This window comes from Acomys minous, assembly GCF_964271855.1.
Source record: "Acomys minous genome assembly, chromosome: 9".
Lineage (NCBI taxonomy): Eukaryota > Metazoa > Chordata > Mammalia > Rodentia > Muridae > Acomys > Acomys minous.
Genome location: NC_140490.1, coordinates 77,419,083 through 77,438,742, shown reverse-complemented (window position 1 = coordinate 77,438,742; position 19,660 = coordinate 77,419,083). Strand labels below are relative to the sequence as shown.

Here is a 19,660-nt window from a genome sequence, read left to right as displayed (position 1 = left end):
AAGAGGGCACTGGATCTTCTTATAGATGGTTATGAGCCACCATGCAGTTGCTGGGAACTGAACTCTGGACCTTCAGAAAAACATCGAGTGCTCTTAGCTTCTGAGCCATCAAAGATTCTTTTTTTCTCTTTTCTTTTTTGTTTTGTTTTGTTTTTCGAGACAGAGTTTCTCTGTTTAGCCTTAGTTGTCCTGGGCTTGCTGTGTAGAACAGGCAGGCTTCAAAACTCACAGCGATCTGCCTACCTCAGCCTCTCGAGTGCTGGAATTAAAGGCATGCCACCACACTGGCTTTCTTTTCTTTTCTTTCTTTCTTTCTTTTTGGTTTTTTGAGACAGGGTTTCTCAATGATAGCCTTGGCTATCCTGTACTCTCTTTGTATACCAGGCTGGCTCCAAACTCACAGAGATATACATGCCTCTGCCTCCTGAGTGCTGGGATTAAATGTGTTGCCACTACCTCGCTGCCTCAAAGATTCTCTCTCTCTCTCTCTCTCTCTCTCTCTCTCTCTCTCTCTCTCTCTCTCTCTCTCACTCTCTCTCTCATTTGAGAAAGAGTTTCTCTGTATTAGCCATGGCTGTCCTGGACTTGTAGACTAGGCTGGCCTTGAACTCACTGTGATCTGCCTGCCTCTCTCTCCCAAGTGCTGGGATTAAAGATGTACACCACCATGCCTAGCAAAGATTCTTTTTATAAAGAACTTTTTTTTTTAAAGTTTTACGTGCATTGCTGTTTTGCCTGCATTTATGTCTGTGTAAGGGTGTCAGATTTTGTAGTTACAGACAGTTGTGAGTTGCCATATGGGTACTGGGAGTTGAACCTGGTTCCTCTGGAAGACCAGTCAGTGCTCCTAACTGCTGAGCCATCTCTCTAACCCTAAAGAACTTTTAACAGTGAAAAATTAAGTTTTGACTGAGTTGGTGGCCAGCAAACTACAGTAATCTTCCTGCTGTCACAAGGGTGACCCCTTCAAATGCGACACCAAGCTGCAGGCAGGAGCTGCCACGTACTGCTTCTTTTTTTTTTTCCGAGACAGGGTCTCTGTGTAGCCTTGGCCATCCTGAACTCACTTTCGTAGACCAGGCTGGCCTCGAACTCACAGAGATCCACTTGCCTCTGCCTCCCAAGCACTAGGATTAAAGGTATACACCACCATGCCCAGCAAAATCCTTAATAGTTTTGTTATTTATTTATTTCTGGTTTTTCGAGACAGGGTTTCTCTGTGTAACAGCTCTGGCAGTCCTAGACTCACTGTGCAGATCAGGCTGGCTTTGAACTCACCGAGATCGGCCTGTCTCTGTCTCCTGAATGCTGAGGTTAAAGGCCTGTGCCACCATGCCCAGTTGTTTGTTTTGTTTTTTGAGATACAGTCTCATTCTATAGTACAGAGTGGTCTGAGATTTACTATATAGCTTAGATTGGCTTCAAATTTATAGTAATGTTTATGTCCAGTGTCCTAAGTGCTTAGCCAATATGGCTGATCTCTCTCTCCTCCCTTAATTATAGCTTTATTGAGATAGCATTCATGTGCATAAAAATTCATATTGCCCTTTTTGAGACAGAGTATCAATCAGATAGCCCAGCTGCCATTTAACTCACTAGGTACCTGCAGCTGGCCTTGAACTCTGGATCTTTCTGCATCTACCTGCTAAGTGCTAGGATTCTGTAATCCTACACCTGCCAACAGTCTCCCCTTAAAAAATATCTGTGATTTGAACCAGTGAGATGGCTCAGCCTACCAGTGAGGGCTCTCGCCTTCAAGAATGACAATCTGAGTTCAATCCCTCAAACCACATGATGGGAGGAGAGAGTAGTGGTCGTCTATGGTACATGAGTGCCTCTCACTAATAAATAAAGTGTATGCCAAGGAAGGTATGGTGACAGACTACTGTTATCCCAGCACTCAGGAGGCTGAGGCAGGACGAAGTGTTGGAGGGCATCCTGGCCTATATGAGAAGACTCTTGTCTCAAGAACAAAACAAGCCCAGCACGGTAGTGCATGCCTGTAATCCATCCCAGCAATCCATCCCAGCTTTCGGGAGAGAGAGGCAGGTGGATCTGTGAGTTCTAGGCCAGCTTGGTCTACAAAGCGAGTCCAGGACAGCCACTGCTATGCAAAGAAACTTTGTCTCAAAAAACTAAAACCAAAAACCAAACAAACAAAAAAAATCAAGAACAAAACAAAAATAAGAATGTACAATTCAGTGACTTTTCCTCTGTTCAGAGAATGGTGCAACTACTTTTTTTTTTTTTTCTCGAGACAGGGTTTCTCTGTGTAGCAGCTCTGCCTGTCCTGGAACTCTCTCTGTAGACAGGCTGACTCCGAACTCACAGAGCTCCTCCTGTCTCTTGCTCCGAAGTGCTGGGATTAAAGGCGTGTGCCACCACTGGCGGCTGGTGCAACCTCTGTTGATATCTGGTTCTAAAATGTTTTTATGAGCTCGTAGACAAATCCTGTGTCCAGCAGTTATTTCCTATTTCTCCTCCCTGAATCCCAGTTGATGCTCTCCATGGATAAATCTTTCTGCACATTATAAGAAAATGGAATGTATAGTCTTTTGTGGATGACTTTTAATGGTGTAGCCCTGTGTGTGTGTGTGTGTGTGTGTGTGTGTGTGTGTTTGTGCCTTGTTTGCAGAATTGTTTGCACTGTGTAATTCATCCACGCTGTAATATGTATCTAAAATGTATTCTTTCATGTTTGGACAATTTTCTAGTTAATTTTGACACAAATTTTGAGTTACTTGGGGAGAGGGAGCCTCAGTTGAGGATCTGTCTGGGTCACACTGGCCTGTGGAATGTCTGAGGCATTTTCTTGATTAATGGTTGATGGGGGATGGCCCATTGTAGGTGGTGTCACCCCAAGACAGGTGTTCCTGACTTGCATAAGAAAGCAAACTGAGCAAGCCAGTAATTAGTATTCTCCCAAGGTCATTGCTTTAGTTCCTGCCTCCAGATTTCTGCTGTGGGTTCATTTGTTCAGGCTTGGTTGTAATCTGGACTGTGCTCCCTACCTGTATGCCAAATAAACTCTTTCCTCCCCAAGGTGCTTTGATCATGGCGTTTATCACCTAACCAGGACAGCATCCTTACCACCATATTAATTTAATTGTTTAAATTAGGGTCTTATGTACTCCTGGCTGTCCTTGAACTCAGTATGTAGTTAAGGATAACTGTGAGCTCCTAATTCTCCTGCCTTTACCTTCCAGGTGATGAGATTGCAGGCATGAAAGTAGAAGCAAAACTGTCCAGGGGGAGCCGGGCGTGGTAATGCACACCTGTGATCCCAGCACTCAGGGAGACAGAAGCAGGCAGAGCTCTGAGTTTGAGGCTACAAATTGAGTTCAGGACAACAAAGGCTACACAGAGAAACGCTGTCTTGAAAAAAACCCAAAAGACCCCAAACTAAACATCAACAGCAAAACTGTTCAGGGAACAAAGAAGACTAGAGGGCAAGGAGGTTTGGGGTGTGATGTGCTCAAAGTACCTTACATAGACGCTGGAAATGGCCTTCTGCAGCCTGTCATAGAAGAGTAATAATAATAAAAAGAGCCCTTCTCTCTCAATTCTTTCTTTCTTTCTTTTTTTTTGAGACAAGGTTTCTCTGTGTGATATCCCTGGCTGTCCTGGACTCACTTTAGACCAGGCTGGCTTCAAACTCACAGTGATTTGCTTGCCTCTGCCTCCTGAGTGGTGGAGTTAAAGTCATGTGCCACCCCAGCTTTGACTTTTGTTTTTTTTTCCCCCTGAGACAGGGTTTCTCTGTAGCTTGACTGTCCTGGACTCGCTTTGTAGACTAGGCTGGCCTTGAACTCACAGCAATCTCCTGCCTCTGCCTCGCAAGTACTGGGATTAAAGACATGTGCCACCACAATCCAGCCACTTTTTTTTTTTTTTAAGAACCTTTTCTCATCAGCTGTGTTTCTTGCTGGAGTGGGGCTCCTGGAAAGACAAGCAGTAGAAAAGCATTTAAAAAAAAGCATCAAGTGCTTGAATTAAAGACCTTTTTGTTTTGTTTTGTTTTGTTTTGTTTTTTCAAGAGAGGATTTCTCTGTGTAGCCTTGGCTATCCTGGACTCGCTTTGTAGACCAGGCTGGCCTCGAACTCACATCAATCTGCCTGCTTCTGCCTCCTGAGTGCTGGGATTAAAGGCATGTGCCACCACACCCAGCTAAGGACCTCTTATTGTGACAGGCTCCCAGGTGAGATTCTGGTGTCTGCACCCCAGTGCAAAGGAAACACACAGCTTTCTCTAGAGATTAGGGCAACCACAAAGCCTTTCCTTTCTTCCCTGGTCTTCTAGTTAACGGTTCTCTCTCCTCCTCTCCCTCTGACTCCTCCCCCCCTCCCTGCCCCCCCCCCCCCATTTTATTTTATGTGTATACATGTGTCTTCATGTATATATGTGTACCACATAAGTGCCTGGTACCTGTGGAGGTGAAAAGAAAGCATCAGACCTGAAACTGGACTTTACAATGGTTGTGAGCAGCTATGTGGGCTATGTGGGCTAGGAACTAAAGTCAGGTCCTTTGGAAGAGCAGGCAGTGCCCTTGTCCGCTGAGCCATTGATCCAGCAGCTAGTCCTCTCTTGTTTGGTAAAAACCTTGACTCTTCAGCTTTTGAGTTTCATTCTGTGCCCCGGGTTGGGTGGCGTTCACTATGTAGCCCATGCTGGATTCCAACTCAAAGCACTTGTCCTGCCTCATCATCCCTAGTGGGGCCTTTACAGAGGTGCACTCCCATGCCTGGCTAACAGCCATTCGTAAGCATCAGAAGGTTATCCTTGGCAGAGATTTTCACAGAAAAGATGAGCAAGTGACCCAACTGGGTGAGGTTGAAAATAGAAAAGCCAAAACTGAATGGTGACTGTAACCCGGGGCTGTCCCTGTCTTTATTTGGTAATCCCTTTGTTTCTATTTCTAATTTAAGTCAGAGCCATTTTCTCTGGCTCACGGGGGTTAATGGAAAACATTTGCAATCTGGAGTACTGGAGTGCTCTGCACTTCTAGGGTCTGGTCTCAAGCAAGCGAAGAGCTGAACTTTATTTTCTCAAGCTGAGAGTGAAGGGGACGCTCTGCCCACCTCACAGGGTTTAATGAATCATCGGGTAACAACTGCTTTAGACAGGAAGGTGCAGTTTTTAGGAGTTTTAGCGTCAAAGCCAGGGCTTTGGCAGCTCCAATGAATGAAGCTTTGCCACCAAATTGGGAGACCAGCAGTGGCAAAAGGCAGATAGGAGATTTGTTCAGTGTGGTCGCGTTGAGAAGAAGAGCTGGTAAAGGGAACTGGTGACCCCAAGTTGGGCTCCTGGCTGGAGCTTAGGCTGGAGCTCAGGACAAGGCATGCACGTGCACATAAGCAAGCATTTCTGGTGGTCTAGGGGTAGGCTCCTTGATCATTTTCTCAACTCTGGATACTCAAAGGTGGCCCCGAAGAAGTACTATTGCTTGAGTGACAAAATGTCCCTAGGGAGATGTGCGCTTCTCCAGGGTGCAGCCTGGCTAACTGTCCTCATCTGGGCATGGACAGGCACTACAGTGAGATGCTCTGCTCCAGGGACTGAAGGTGGCTGCAGGTTTAGGACAAAGGCCTGAGTCTGTGCTTTGAGCCTTGAAGGGGACTGGGATGGGGTATGTATGTAGCAGAGTCAAGCAGGGAACTGCGCCCAAGTGAGGGAGACGGGCATAAATGAAGACAGAGATGGGAGGCTGTCAATCTGCTCTTAATTACAGTGTGGGCCCGAGTGAGGAGTCGGTGCTTTGGGGCATAAGGGTGTAAGCGCCTGTGTTGCTCAGATGGTCTTCAGCCTCCAGCCTTACCTCTGAAATCAATTCCCACCTCCCTGGTAAATCGATTCAGTTATTTCCTGGACTTGCTTTCCCTTTTCCTAGGCCCTTCTCGTTTTCCAGCTTTTTCTAGCTGGAAACATGAAGCTTCCGCCCCCACCCCCTCCTCCCCATGCAACTTTTATGCTCAGTGTCCCTAAACTAAGCAGCTACATAAAAATAGAAAGATGTTTGGGTATGCCTCCTGCAGATGTGAGCTGTCACTTCAGCCAGTGGCTTGTGAACGCGGTAGCTTAAGGGCTTGTCAGTCCTCTGTTACATATGTGTGAGTAGCGGGTTTGTATTGGAATGCCCATTATTGTTAAACAGTCCCAAATGTGCGCAGCCATAAGAAAGGACCTCACACTTGGTGCGTACTCCAGACAAGCTTGCTCCCTTGCTATTATTTACTCTGAACCATCTGAGCCTAAGTTCCCACTGTCTCCCACCCAGGGAGTATTGCTTTCTTCAAGTTACGCTGTCGTCCCTGTGCAGCTGTGTTTCTCAAGCCACTGTTTCTTATTTGTGTCTACCTCGAATGTTCTCTCACCACACTATTATGGAGATCTCCTTTTCCCTAGGATTGTAGGCTGCCCTGGCAACTGCCACTAGTTGCATTTAGGCCAAGAGAGATGTGTGTCAGCTCTTTTCTCTGTGCATTTATGTGGAATCTGACATGGTTTTTATGCACGGACCATCGGCACCACATAGACTGCCCTCAGTGATTCTCGATGTCTGTGTGTTCACATTAATGATGAAAAAGAGACAGGAAATGCTTTTAAAACAGGAAGCACCCTTCCATTCCAAGTGGCTCCGACCACTGCAGTTGAGTTGAAACAATTAGACCTAAGTGGTTCCAGCTGTTACTCCTGAAGGGCTTTTGCCTGTGTGTGTGTGTGTGTGTGTGTGTGTGTGTGTGTGTGTGTGTGTGTGTAAGTAATTGACATGGGTTACCACCCCAGGGCAGATGACGAAAAGCTGGGTGGCTTGGTGTGTTTGAGGACCAGGGGTTAAATCCTGCAGTAGCAACATCTGCAACATTGCTGGAAATGGATGGCTTGCAGCCAGTCAGTTTTCACCCCAAAATACAAAGTTATCAAATGTCTTTCTTAGGCAACAGTTTGTTAATTTGGGTTGAGACATCACTGGAATTTTCAGGGCAGGAGGGCTCCAGCAGTCACAAAAAGCCGAGCCATCCATCCACCATAAAGGAAAGAGATTAGTAATGCTAAAAGGTAGAGAAAGGAGGTTTACTACAGTGTGCCACAATGAAGCTAAAGGGTGCAGTGGCCCTCCGTCTACCTTCTAGGTGCTGATGCGGACTTTAGATTCAACAGAGGAAAAATTAGAGCAGAGAGCAGGAGTTTTGTATGTAACAGCCCTGACGTGGCAGCGATCTGGTTGGTTTTGTGAGGTGGTCCAAATCCTTATGAAGGATGAACATCCTACCAGGATGTTCCAGGAACATCCTACCTAGGGCATAGCTCCTGCCCTAGCTTTACCACCATGGATAGCTGCCCTGCTCTGTGTGGGGGGCGGAGGTGAGGGTGGGGGCAGGGCCTTGTCCCAAGAGGGTTTGCTGTTGTGGAAATCCAGAGGTATGCAAGAGGAAAGGTTAAAAATATTGGCTTGTTCTCCGTACCTTCAGACAAAGTACAAAGGAGAGCAGAAAGGCCAGGCTCCCATCCACTTAGTTATGCTGTGATAACCAGTGACTTCCAATAATAACATAACCTTCTTCTTCTGTGATTCAGGTGGGCTTTCTCAGAAACATGCTCAAGCTAGGGTATATGGTGTTTTGTAGTTTGCCTTTTAAAAGTCTTTGTCTGCCAGGCGTGGTGGCGCACTCCTTTAATCCCAGTGCTTGGGAGGCAGAGGCAGGCGGATCACTGTGAGTTCAAGGCCAGCCTGGTCTGCAAAGTGAGTCCAGTACAGCCAAAGCTACACAGAGAAACCCTGTATCGAAGGAAAAAAAAAAAGCAACAACAACAAAAAATCTTTGTGTCTATGTACACATGTGCACATATGCATGTTCGTATGAATAAATGTGGGCCCATGCATGCCATGGTATATATGAAGTCAAGATAACTTCAGGTATGGAGACCTCACCTCCCAGCTTGTTTGAGATAGCCCTCTTGTTCAGCCCTGTATGTGTTAGACAGCTTCCAGGGATTTCTCCATCTCCTCCCTGTAGGAGTGCCGGGGTGGCAAGCTCTTTACAAGAGGCCTTATCCCGACCCCTGTCCTTGTTTTTTTTTGTTTTGTTTTGTTTTGTTTTGAGATAGGATCTAGTGTAGCTCAGGTTAGCCTAGAACTCTCTGTGTAGCTGAGGGTGGCTTTGAACTTCTGATCTTCTCAAGTCTTGGGATTACAGGCGGTACACCACCACACCTGTTTCATGCAGTGCTGGAGGTTAAAGCCGTGCAAGCACTCTACCAACTGAGCTGTGCTCCCAGATACGGTGAACACAGCGTCTAGAGTCTTTCTAGACTCTAGAGCAGTGCTGTGGTGCCACAGGACTATGTGACTTTTGATTAACTTTAATTACTAGGCATTGTTCCTGCCACCACCTTCTTCTCATTAGCCCAAGGCAAGTGTCATGGCTGATTCCTGGGGATGGTCAACTAGGTGGGAGGCGACCTCGGAGGGAAGGACCGCTGCTCAGTGATGCCGACCACTTGTGCATGCTTGTGCTTTGGGTGTCATGGCCCCAAATTTTATTTCATGACTAATGTCAAGGAACTCTTCTTTTATGTTTTCTTTTGGGGGTAGGTGTTTATGGTTTTAGGCTTACATGTAATTCTTTAATCTATTTCCAGTTAATTTTTGTGGGTGCCATAAAATAAGGGACCCATCTTCATTCTTTTTTTTAAAAAGATTTTATTTATTTATTACATATACAGTGTTATTTATTTATTACATATACAGTATTCTGTCTTCATGTACACCTGCAGGCCAGAAGAGGGTATTAGATCACGTTATAGATGGTTGTGAGCCACCATGTGGTTCCTGGGAATTGAACTCAGGACCTCTGGAAGAGCAGTGAGTGCTCAACCGCTGAGCCATCTCTCCAGCCCCCCATCTTCATTCTTTTATATGGGCATGTCCAGTTTCCCCAGCACTGCTTATTGAAGAGGGTGGCCTGTGCCCATGTTGTGCTCTTGGCAGCCTTGTGAGATCTCAGTTGACTATGTATGTTTATGCTTATTGGTGCCCCTCTCCCACTTCTTCATGGCCTCCGAGTCTCCACATTCGCCGGCAAGTCTGCCAGCTGTGTTAGGAAGTTCAATGGTGCTAGTCATTTCACACTATATGCATTGTATTTATATGCTCTTGTGGGTCCACTGTATCTCATTGTATCTGGAAAGCAAAACACAATCAAAGATAATAGACCAGGCCCAACTCCTGACAGTCTTTCATGTTGGCTTACCTATGGAAACCACTTGTCCTGGTTTCTAACCTTTTAGCCCATTCCTGTTCATTACTGCTGTTGTGAACAGCTCCCTCTGGGGCTGTCCTGGCCCATGCTTTAAGTGAGGACTTACAGAAAGCCCAGCCATTACAAAGAACTAAGCAAAACAATACAGGGCTACTCAAGTCTATGGCAACCACAGTCAGCCTGCTAACACTTCCTTGTGGAAGGAATCATTTCTTCAGTCTATTAGTGCCCTATCTGAACTGGGTAAACATTTCTTTATTTTTGCTCTATTTTATATATTTTTTAAAGATTACATTTTTTTAAACCTGGTTTTCAGTGCATGCCTTTAATCCCAGCACTGAGGAGACCAAGGTAGGTGGGTCTATATGAGTTCCCGCCCATCCTAATTTGCATAGTGAGTTCTAAATCAGCTAGGGCTACATTGTGAGGTCCAGTCCCCAAAATTATTATTTTAAATTATGCTTATGAGAATGAGTCTGTATGTGGATATGTGTGCCTACGTGCAGCAGCTTTCTCACCTGCCCGTGAATAAATTTTTCTTTGTGTGTCCCAAGGAAAAATCACACTGCAGTTATCTCTTTGGAAAAACTAAGCTTATAATAGAAAAGTTGTAAACATTAAAAACTAAACTAGAGGGGCTCCCACACACCCATTACCCAGCTTACTAACATGCTTCATTTATGGCCCCAGATGCTTATCACATTCCCTTCTCCACCCCAAACTGGGTCGAGCATTTTATTTTCTTGTAAGTATTGGAATCTATCTCAAAAAAGACCCTTTTAAAAAAAAATAGAACAAAATGGAAGCTGGAGAGATGGCTCAAAGGTTAAAGGCACTGACTGCTTCTCCAGAGGTCCTGAGTTCAATTCCCAGCAACCACATGGTGGCTTACAACCATCTATAATGTGATCTGATGCCCACTTCTGGTCTGCAAGTATACATGCAGGCAGAGCACTGTCTACATAATAAATAAATAAGTAAATAAATATATTTTTAAAAATAGAACAAACAAGGAAGTCACATCTAAGTACTGTTATCTCTCTCCCTCTCTCTGTCTCCCTCCCTGTCTCTCTTTCCCCCTCTCTCCACCCCTCACCCCGACCCCTTAGACAATGTCTGGCTGTGTAACCTTGGCTGTCCTGGAAGTCCCTATATAGACCAGGCTGGCTTTCAACACAAGGAGAAACCCCCTCCTCTCCCCCTGAGAGTTGAGACTGAAGGGCAAGAGGGTCAAAATACTTGTCTTCTATTTATTTATTTTTCTTTTTTAGTTGACTTGCTTAAATCAGAATCTGGCCAAAATACATTTCATGTACATACATCCTTCTTAGGACTTTTTTCTGTTTAAATACAGGGTCTCATGTAGCACAAGCTGGCCCATGTAGCAAAAGATGACCCTGTCACCACTCCCAGGTTTATATAGTGCCAGGAACCCTTTGTGGGTCCCTGTGTGCTCTGAGGGACTGCAGGGCTGCCGTTCTCTGGTCTGTGTGATTCAGCGGAGACTCACTCCAGGCATTTCCAAAGCAGCCTGCATGCACAGAACTTGTCTCTTACTGCTGGACCCTGCCCTATACCCTGGAGGAAGTCAGGAAGGGAAGGGACACAGACATCAGGCAAGCAGTGTATAAACTTTGGAGCTATGGTGGTGACTAAGATGGACAGTCATTGATTCCTGGTTGCTGACTGCAAACAGGACTTCCGGAGACAGGAGGCGGAGGTGGAAATCAGGGGAGGGGAGTGAAGTTTAAAGAGGACCCTGTGCTAGGGGCCTGTCCTGGATGCTAGAAGAGGTTCTCAGAGCAGTTGCTGTTTCAGCTGCCTGCAGGACAGGATGAGCCAGTCAAGGGAGCCAAGGGAGCCATAGGGTGTGCTAGGTGTACAGGGCAGTGAGAAAGACAAAGGAACCAAACTGGCCTGGTGACTTAGGCCTGCAAGAGCATCAGGAATTCAAGGTCATTTTTGGCTACATGTTTAGTTTCAGGCTAGCCTTGGATACATGAGATGCTCTCCAAAACAACCACCACCACCACCACCACCACCACCACCACCACGACTACCACGGAATCAGAACAAAACCAAAGGCAGGCGGTGGTGGTGCACACCTGTAATCCTAGCACTTGGGAGAGAGAGGTAGGCGGATCTCTGTGAATTCAAGGCCAGCCAGGTCTATAAAGAGTCCAGGATAGCCAGGGCTGCGACACAGAGAAATCCTGTCTCGAAAAAACAAAAACAAAAAACAGAACCAAACAAAACCAAAGCCAGATGATGATGGCTCACGCCTGTAATCTCAGCACTTGGGAGGCAGAGGCAGGCCAATCTCTGAGTTACAGGACAGAGTGAGCTTCAGGACAGCCAAGAATACACAAAGAAACCCTGTCTCAAAAGCAAAACAAAAAACCCCAAAACACAAAACCAAGACTCCTCCCAAGTATCCCGGTTGCCACCGCCAGTTTTATGGTCCAGAGCTTCTAACAGGAGGAAACATTGTTTGGCCAAGCTGGCTACTCTTTGACGTATTCCCAAAAAAAGCCTAGAGGGAGAAGCTTGAAAACAGGATCATGGGAAACCCCAGCTATTTAGCCCTTAGCATCTCTCTCTGAGTTTGGCTTTCTTCATTCTCACAGATGACTGAGTTGAAGGTCAAATGGCCTTAAAAAAAATAGCTGAGGAGGTCTTGGCCAGTTTCACCCAGTTTCAAGGTCCTTGCATGAAGTTTGATTTCTAAGGCAAGCATGCCTTGTGAAAATAGAATAACCCCAGTGCTCAGATTGTAAAGAATAGATGGTACTGGGGGTGTTTTCAGGGCTGTTGGACGACTTTGAGTTTCTCTGGGAAATAGCCTGGTAGAAGGGAGCAGTCTATATGTTATGTGGTCTCCTGGGATCACTTCCTGCCAGCAGCCGGTCTCCGCCCACTTCTGGCGTCTGCTTGAGAAGGCGAGCTGTTTCCCACGCTCCCCCATCACAGCAGTTGGGATGTTGTTTGTGCTGGGGGAGGTTAGAAGTTGAGAACTGAGCTGCAGGAGGTGCCTTGCCTGACTGGCATCTCTGCAGACTGTCAACTTATTCTAGAAGAATCTTACTGTTGCCAACTGTTGGAAAATATGTCACTTGGGGAGTTAATAGCCCATTTATTTGTTTGTTTGTTTGTTTGTTTATTCTCTTTCACACCTGAGATTTTATTGGCTGAGGATCGGAATACAGACATTTCAATTCTTAACAAAAGCACCCAGACTCTGAAGTCACACATACATTGTGTTCATGTACTCAAATGAAGAGCCTTGTGTGTCCCTCTTTGAACTTATTCCAGTGACATTCCAGACTCAAATTTGACAGGTTTTCCTTAAGAGCTCACATAACAATCAAATGTTCACAATCCTCAATTCCACTGACTCACAATTTTATGCCACAAGCAGTACATACTCAAAATTCCCACCTTTCATAAATATAATGGCCATGCCATTTATAGAGAGAGATGGTTTTAGGGCTGGGGATGGAGCTCAGTGGGGAAGGGTCTGGCCTGGCATGCACTAAGCCCTGGGTTCCATTCCCTCTCACAGTATGAACTGGAAGTGGTAGTGCATACCTGTAATCATAACACTTGCTGGTCAGGCAGGAGGGTCAGAAATTCAAGGTCAGGAGGCGGGGAGTGTAGCTTGGTGGTTCAGTGTGAGGCCCTAAAGTTAATTCCTAGCACTACAATAAACAAATAAGCAAATAAATAAAATTACTAATTAATTAAAAATGAAGGATGCTTTTGTTAAGTTCCAAAGCTCTAGTTTTGTTTATTTTAACCGGTCTACGTTATCAGCTCCACTGTCTCTAACCTTCTTACCAGGCTCTGGGGAATGAAAGATTTTAACTCCAAGTAAATATATACAGTGGAAAGCAATCTGGCCTCTAGCTTCCACATGCCCTCTCAAACACATGATAGTGACCATACTTTATAAGAATCTTTATGAGAAAGATTCTGAGACTCCTATGCATGTCCTGATGAAGCTGGCTTTAAACTCACTATGTAATGAGCTCAAAGAATAACCTTGGGATGGATCCTCCTGGCCCCACCTTCCCAGTGCTGTGATTCCAGACATGTCCATCAGGCTCAGTTTACACATTGCTGACAATTGAACCCAAGGCCTCATTTAGCCAGGCAGGAATTTTACTGACAGCTGTATCCGCTGTCCTGAGATGGCCAACACTGTGTCATCCTTGGAGTCAAGATGTTTGGGTCAGAATTCCAGTGATGTCATTTGTATATGGTGACGTTAGACACCTTAATTACTTAATTTTCCCACTAGAAAAATATGGATATCAGTGACACCTAATCTTTTGGTGTTTTCCCAAGGATCATCAGGTGCTGCCTGAAATATGGTGAACTGTTAATACTGTTAGCTGGTATTCTAAACACTAAGCTGGTCACAGTGGTTAATGATAATGTCAGCCCCTACAGATTTACTTCTTTTTTTGTTTGTTTGTTTTGTTTTTGTTTTTCGAGACAGGGTTTCTCTGTGTAATAGCCCTGGCTGTCCTGGAATGTTGTTTGTAGACCAGGCTGGCCTCAAACTCACAGGTGCTGGGATTAAAGGCGTGCGCCACCATGCCTGGCTACAGATTTACTTCTTAACACATTCATTTTATCCTCTGTGTTTTCCTTCCCCTTCTTTAGACTGTGGGCTCCTTTAAGGTAGGGCTGTACCCAACCCTCTGTGGTACCCACAGTGGTGTAACACAGTCCCAGTGTGGAAGGCTTACTTGCCTTTGCTGAGTTAGTCATTTGGATAATGCTGGCAGTCAACAAATGACTGTCATTCTCATCACTTTGATCAGGAGGACCCAGTGGGGAAACTTGAGACGTTTGAGACACCTGCCCATATGTGACAACAGGCACCCTGCAGCCATGTCCTAGGATTCTTGTCTGTCATTCCCCCACCAGCCTATCATGTCCAGAATACAAATGCTGGTTTTGCTAGACAGGCTCATCTCCTCCAATTCTGTGTATTTTGTCTGCCATGGGCAGCTACAACAGTACCCTGTGAGGGAGTGATCACTTCCTGGATTAGTAGTTAGTTTTGTGTCTTCTGTGACTGACCACCATACCACCAGACAGCAGCAACTAAAGGCATGGAAGACTTGTTTTGGCTGGTGGTTCTAGTGAGCTTTTATCATAGTAGGGAAGGTACCGTAAAGCATCGTGAAGCTGCTCCCATCTATATGACAGAGGCAGAGGCTGTTCACATGATGGCTGACTAGAGTACAAAGGCAAGGCAGGAGGAGTTAGGAGCAAAGGCCTGCTCTTAGCGATCTGCTTCTGTCAGCCAGGCCCTGGCTACTCACGGTTCCACAGCCTCTCCAAATCGTGCCGCCGGCTGGAAAAGGGGTAGAGATTCGTTTAAAATCAAACCCTAACATTCCCCATGAGGAGTTCGTGGTCGCATTCCGTCTAACCACACTCGGTTCCCTACAGGTCACGACAAATGGCATCATCGCCATGAGCGAGCCCCCCGCCAGAGAATCCCATCCCGGAACCTTCCCACCCAGCTTCGGCTCCGTGGCGCCTTTCCTGGCAGACTTGGACACAACAGACGGCGTGGGGAACGTGTATTATCGGGAAGACTTATCGCCCCTCATCGTTCAGATGGCAGCGGAGTTCGTGCAGAGAGGCTTCCCAGAGGTCTCTTTCTATCCCACTAGTGTGGTGGTTGTCACTTGGGAATCCGTGGCCCCCTATGGAGGGCCCAGTGGGAGCCCTGCCCAGGAAGGCCAGGTGAGTGCACCCCAAATGGAGATGCAAGCATCTGGTGCTATGTTGACTAGTCTGAGCTTCTGGTTTGTGCTTGTTTCAATGGACATCATGCCCGTGCTGTTGCTCAAGACAGGAAATCTAGAGAAAAACCCAGTAAGTTGCTGACTGCAGGTTAGCAACCTGCAGATGCTTATCTGTGGGGCTGACTAAATCTCTTTCTGTGACTATCTGGTGTCAAGAAGACCAGTTATTGGAGGGGATCACACCAAGGACAACATATGCCTAGGAAATGGTGTTCTCTGTGCGTTCCTTCCTTAATTGAGAAAGAGTGGGAAGATAGAGTGAAGGAAAGTTCTTTAGTAAAGAAGCCGTTCAGCACTCGGCAGGCAGATCTCTGAGTTGGAGGCCAGCCTGGTCTACAAAGCAAGTCTAGGACAGCCAGGGCTATACAAAAAACAAACAAAAGAAGAAGAAGAAGAAGAAGAAGAAGAAGAAGAAGAAGAAGAAGAAGCAGAAGAAGAAGAAGAAGAAGAAGAAGAAGAAGAAGAAGAAGAAGAAGAAGAAGAAGAAGAAGAAGAAGAAGAAGCCACCTTGATAATATTTAATGGAACAATTCCCCAATATTTGGTTCCTTTTATCACTGTCCCTCCACAGGACACATAGCATTCCATAGAACACAAGTTGGAGATGTCTGTGGTGGGTCTGCATACCACACATTGCTTTGCAAAATCAATTGCCTGACCCAAGAATACTGAGCTCTTTCCTGCCTGCCTCTTGGGACTAACCCACTAAAACTCCATGTACCTTCTCCAGGGATTATACCACAAACTCTCATATTTGCCTTGAGCATGCCTTTCCCATTGTTCTGGTATGTTTTTAGCTCACGCTGTCATTTGTCCTTGAGATGACTTCCTCCTGATTGTATGCTCAGACCCTCCTGTGAAGCCTTAGCCAGCAAGCAAGCACCTCCTCGACCCAGACCCTACCAGCACAGGATATGTCCTCATGTGACCTATGCACACATCTGTGTTACAGCATCTGTCCTGGGCTAGGCATGATTTATCCATGCATCCACCTTGCCATGTACACTGTACCTTCTTGATCACAGGAGAAGGAGGGGGAGGGGGAGCCCAGTGGACAGCGAGTTTGAGAGTGTGATTGCGTTGTGCAAAGCTCACCGACTTTTAACTTATCTCCACAGAGAAACACGTTCCAGGCTGTCCTGGCCTCCTCCAATTCCAGCTCCTACGCCATATTCCTTTATCCTGAAGATGGCCTACAGTTCTTTACAACATTCTCGAAGAAGGATGAAAGCCAAGTGCCCGCCATGGTTGGCTTCAGCCAAGGTTTAGTAGGATTTATATGGAAGACCGATGGAGCCTATAACATATTTGCCAATGACAGGGAATCAGTTGAAAATTTGGCCAAGTATGCATTACTCCTTATTTGCTTTTCTTCATTAGATTCCCCCTAATAATATTATTATATATTGTTTTACCAAACAAACTGTAATAGATATTACATTACCTAGGGATATTCCTGTAGATTTAAACTTTATATAGAAATATTTAAATGATGACTCTTTATTTTCAGTGAGAAGATATTTGTCTTTTTTTCCTTTTCTTATTTCTTTGGGGAGTGGGGAACTTGAGACTGTAGCTTTGGCTGTCCTGAAACTCACTCCTGTAGACCAGGCTGGTCTCAAACTCCTCCTACCTCTGCTTCCCTAATGCTAGGATCAAAGGCATGTGCCACCACCACCCAGCATGTTTATTTTCACTTTTATTTATGTGTATGAGAGTTTTGCCCCACATGTCTGTGTGCCACATGCATGCGGTACCTGTGGAGACAAGGGGCATTGGCTCCCTGGGACTAAAGTTACACATGGTTCTGAGCCACTACATACATGCTGGGAATTGAACCTAAGAGTCTCTGGAGGAGTTCCCAGTGCTCTTAATTTCTGAGCCGTCTCTCCAGCCCCAGTAGTTTGTTATTTAGAGTACGCCCTCATGAAAAATTGTTTCTATGGTGCTCCCTGAGCCTGAAGTCAGAAATGAAGGTAATTCAAACCCGTCTCCTGCCAGGAACCTAAGCCAAGAGCTGTCTTTCTCCACATGATAGAGGCACAGTTCTTTGCCACACTCATGCTCAATAGGGTCTCATTGTGATGCTATTGTGGAGCTGATGGAAGAGAGGGCGAGCCAAGCCAGAGCTTTGGTTTTGCATTTTGAGACAGGATTTCATATAGCCCAGGCTGTCCCCAACCTTTCTATATAGGTGAGGATGCCCCTGAACCCCAGATCCTTTGGTCCTCACCCCTCAGGTGCTAGGGTTACAGATGTTAGACACCGTGCCTGGCTCCCAGGCTGGTTTTTAAGAGTTAAAATCTCCCAATATTCTTTAACCGCCCCCCACCCCCACCCCATTTTGTCTTCTTAGGTCTAGACTAAAATTCTCCTGCCCTTTGCCAAGGGCTGCTGCTGAATGCAGAACAGCTGGCTGTGTGCAGCAGCAGGAGCCCTGAGGCACAGTGCTTGCCCTGATCTGTGGTGTAAATGTTTCTGCCATGGCCATGACTCTAAAAAAGTGTCAGAAACATGAGTACTAGAAAAGGAAGTTTTGGGTATGTCTCACCCTTTAAGACATGGTTTAGTGTGTGTATGTATACATCATGTCAGTGCTGAGGACTGAGTCCAGGGCCCTGTGTATGCTAGGCAAGCACTTTAGTCACTGAGCTACATCCCTAGCCCTTAATTTTCATACAGTGACTGTGTTTCTTAAATGGCTTGGAAAATTACCCAAAACGTAACAACTGGCTCTTTGCAATGTATAGTGTGACCGCTTTATAGAATTTCTGAAAGGAATATTTGTGATCAAAGATGCACAAGAATGAAATACTGGGTCAAAAATTAGAGGTTCGGGTCACTCTGCTGTGTTTAGCATATTTACTGCCTTGGGGTTTTGAATCTCATTTGCTTTGCAGAGTGTGAGCATTGTCTGCGGGTGCGCGCACACGCGCGCGCACACACACACAGAGCTCTCCTGATCAACATGTGAGGGGTCCCCTTGCACTGACCAGTTCTCCAGTTCTCTGGCTACTTGGCTGAGCATCCTGTAGTTTAGATTAGTTCTGGCACCAATTTGCTACCTGGAATCCATACACACCCTGAAGCTATACATCCTAGCCCCAAGGATGGCCACACCTCAGCTGCCAGTGCCCACATCCTACTGTTGTGCTTCTGACGACACCACCATTAGTCAGTTTTCAGGACCCTGCCTATACTCTGGCTCAGTAACAGCTCATGTAGCTCCAAAAAGCCTTGAATGTTACTCTGCCCGAGTTGTTATACAGGACAGCACTAGAGGGTAATCTAAGCTGTTCATGGTGCTGTGTCTGTTTAGACTCAGCCTCACTAAATAGTCCCTGAGTAGGCACATGGCACAGGTTTCAGATGGATGCAGGTTATCGGAGCTCTTCCTGGCAATGGGAGCTGCTTGTGGGCTATGGCCTATTCTCAGGATGCCTTCCTTGCCTCTAGGAGCAGCAACGCCGGGCACCAGGGTGTGTGGGTATTTGAGATTGGGAGCCCTGCTACTGCCAAGGGTGTGGTACCTGCAGATGTGAACCTAGACCTGGACGACGATGGAGTGGACTACGAGGATGAGGATTACGACCTAGCAACCCCTCGTCTGGGCCTGGAGGATGTGGCCACCCCTCCCTTTCCCTCCCATAGTCCAAGAAGGGGAAACACTGACACACACAATGTACCTGGAATCCTGTCTCCTAGCCATGAGGCTACAGAGAGACCCCATGGAATCCCAACTGAGAGGACAAGATCTTTCCAATTGCCTGGAGAGAGGGTCCCCCAGCAACCCCCCCAGGTCATTGATGTGGATGAAATAGAGGAAACAGAAGTTGGTAAGACATAACTGTTTTAAAGGTTGGAACATTTTTTTGCCTGCTTGGAGTTTTGTAGACTGGAGTTGGCTAGTGTAGGATGGGTCATGTGCCCCTGAGGTAGCTTTATGGGGAGCAGATGGCCTGAGGGAGCAGGGACTGAATGCTCTCACTGAAGAGCAGTTGGTTCATAGCTTCTGAATGATCCAGTAATCTTTTAGGAGTAGAGCTTTGGTTTGAGACACAATGGGTGGGGTGGGGCGGGGTGGGACGTGCCTCATTTCAAGATTTCTTGTAATATATCTTTTTAAAGAGAGTGAGGGCCAGGGAGAGATGGCTCAGCAGGTAAAGATCCTGATGACTCAATTTTCATCTCCAGGAGCCCACATAGTAGAAGGAGAGGAATGACTCCCCCCAAACTGTCCTCTGATGCACACATACAGATAAAAGATAGATAGATAGATAGATAGATAGATAGATAGATAGATAGATAGATAGATGTATGTATTGGTTTTTGTTGTGATTGTTGTTTTTTTGTCTCTGTTTTTTTCAAGACAGGGTCTCATTTATATAGCTTTGAATGGCCTGGGACTTAATGTAGACATGGCTGGTTTCAAACTCATAGAGATCCTGCTGCCTCTACCTCCCAGGTGCTGGGATTAAAGCCATGCACTACTATAATCTGGCTCTTTTTTAAGTGTCACTGTTGCTGTATGGTGGGGGCACATGCTTTTAATCCCAGGACTTGAGAGACAG

General features: G+C 46.0%; 1 protein-coding gene across 2 annotated transcripts in view; it reads left to right on the top strand.

The window, feature by feature from the left end:
• NID1 (nidogen 1) overlaps positions 1 to 19,660 on the top strand; it is an 81,856-nt gene that overhangs the window by 12,430 nt on the left and 49,766 nt on the right. The window contains exons 2-4 of one of the 2 annotated variants that reach the window (XM_084794173.1): positions 14,728 to 15,027; positions 16,208 to 16,434; positions 18,546 to 18,925. In XM_084794173.1, the coding sequence (XP_084650299.1) occupies positions 14,728 to 15,027; positions 16,208 to 16,434; positions 18,546 to 18,925 (907 nt within the window). The remainder of the gene's footprint in view (positions 1 to 14,727; positions 15,028 to 16,207; positions 16,435 to 18,545; positions 18,926 to 19,660) is intronic. The other variant, XM_084794174.1, reaches the window with a different exon arrangement.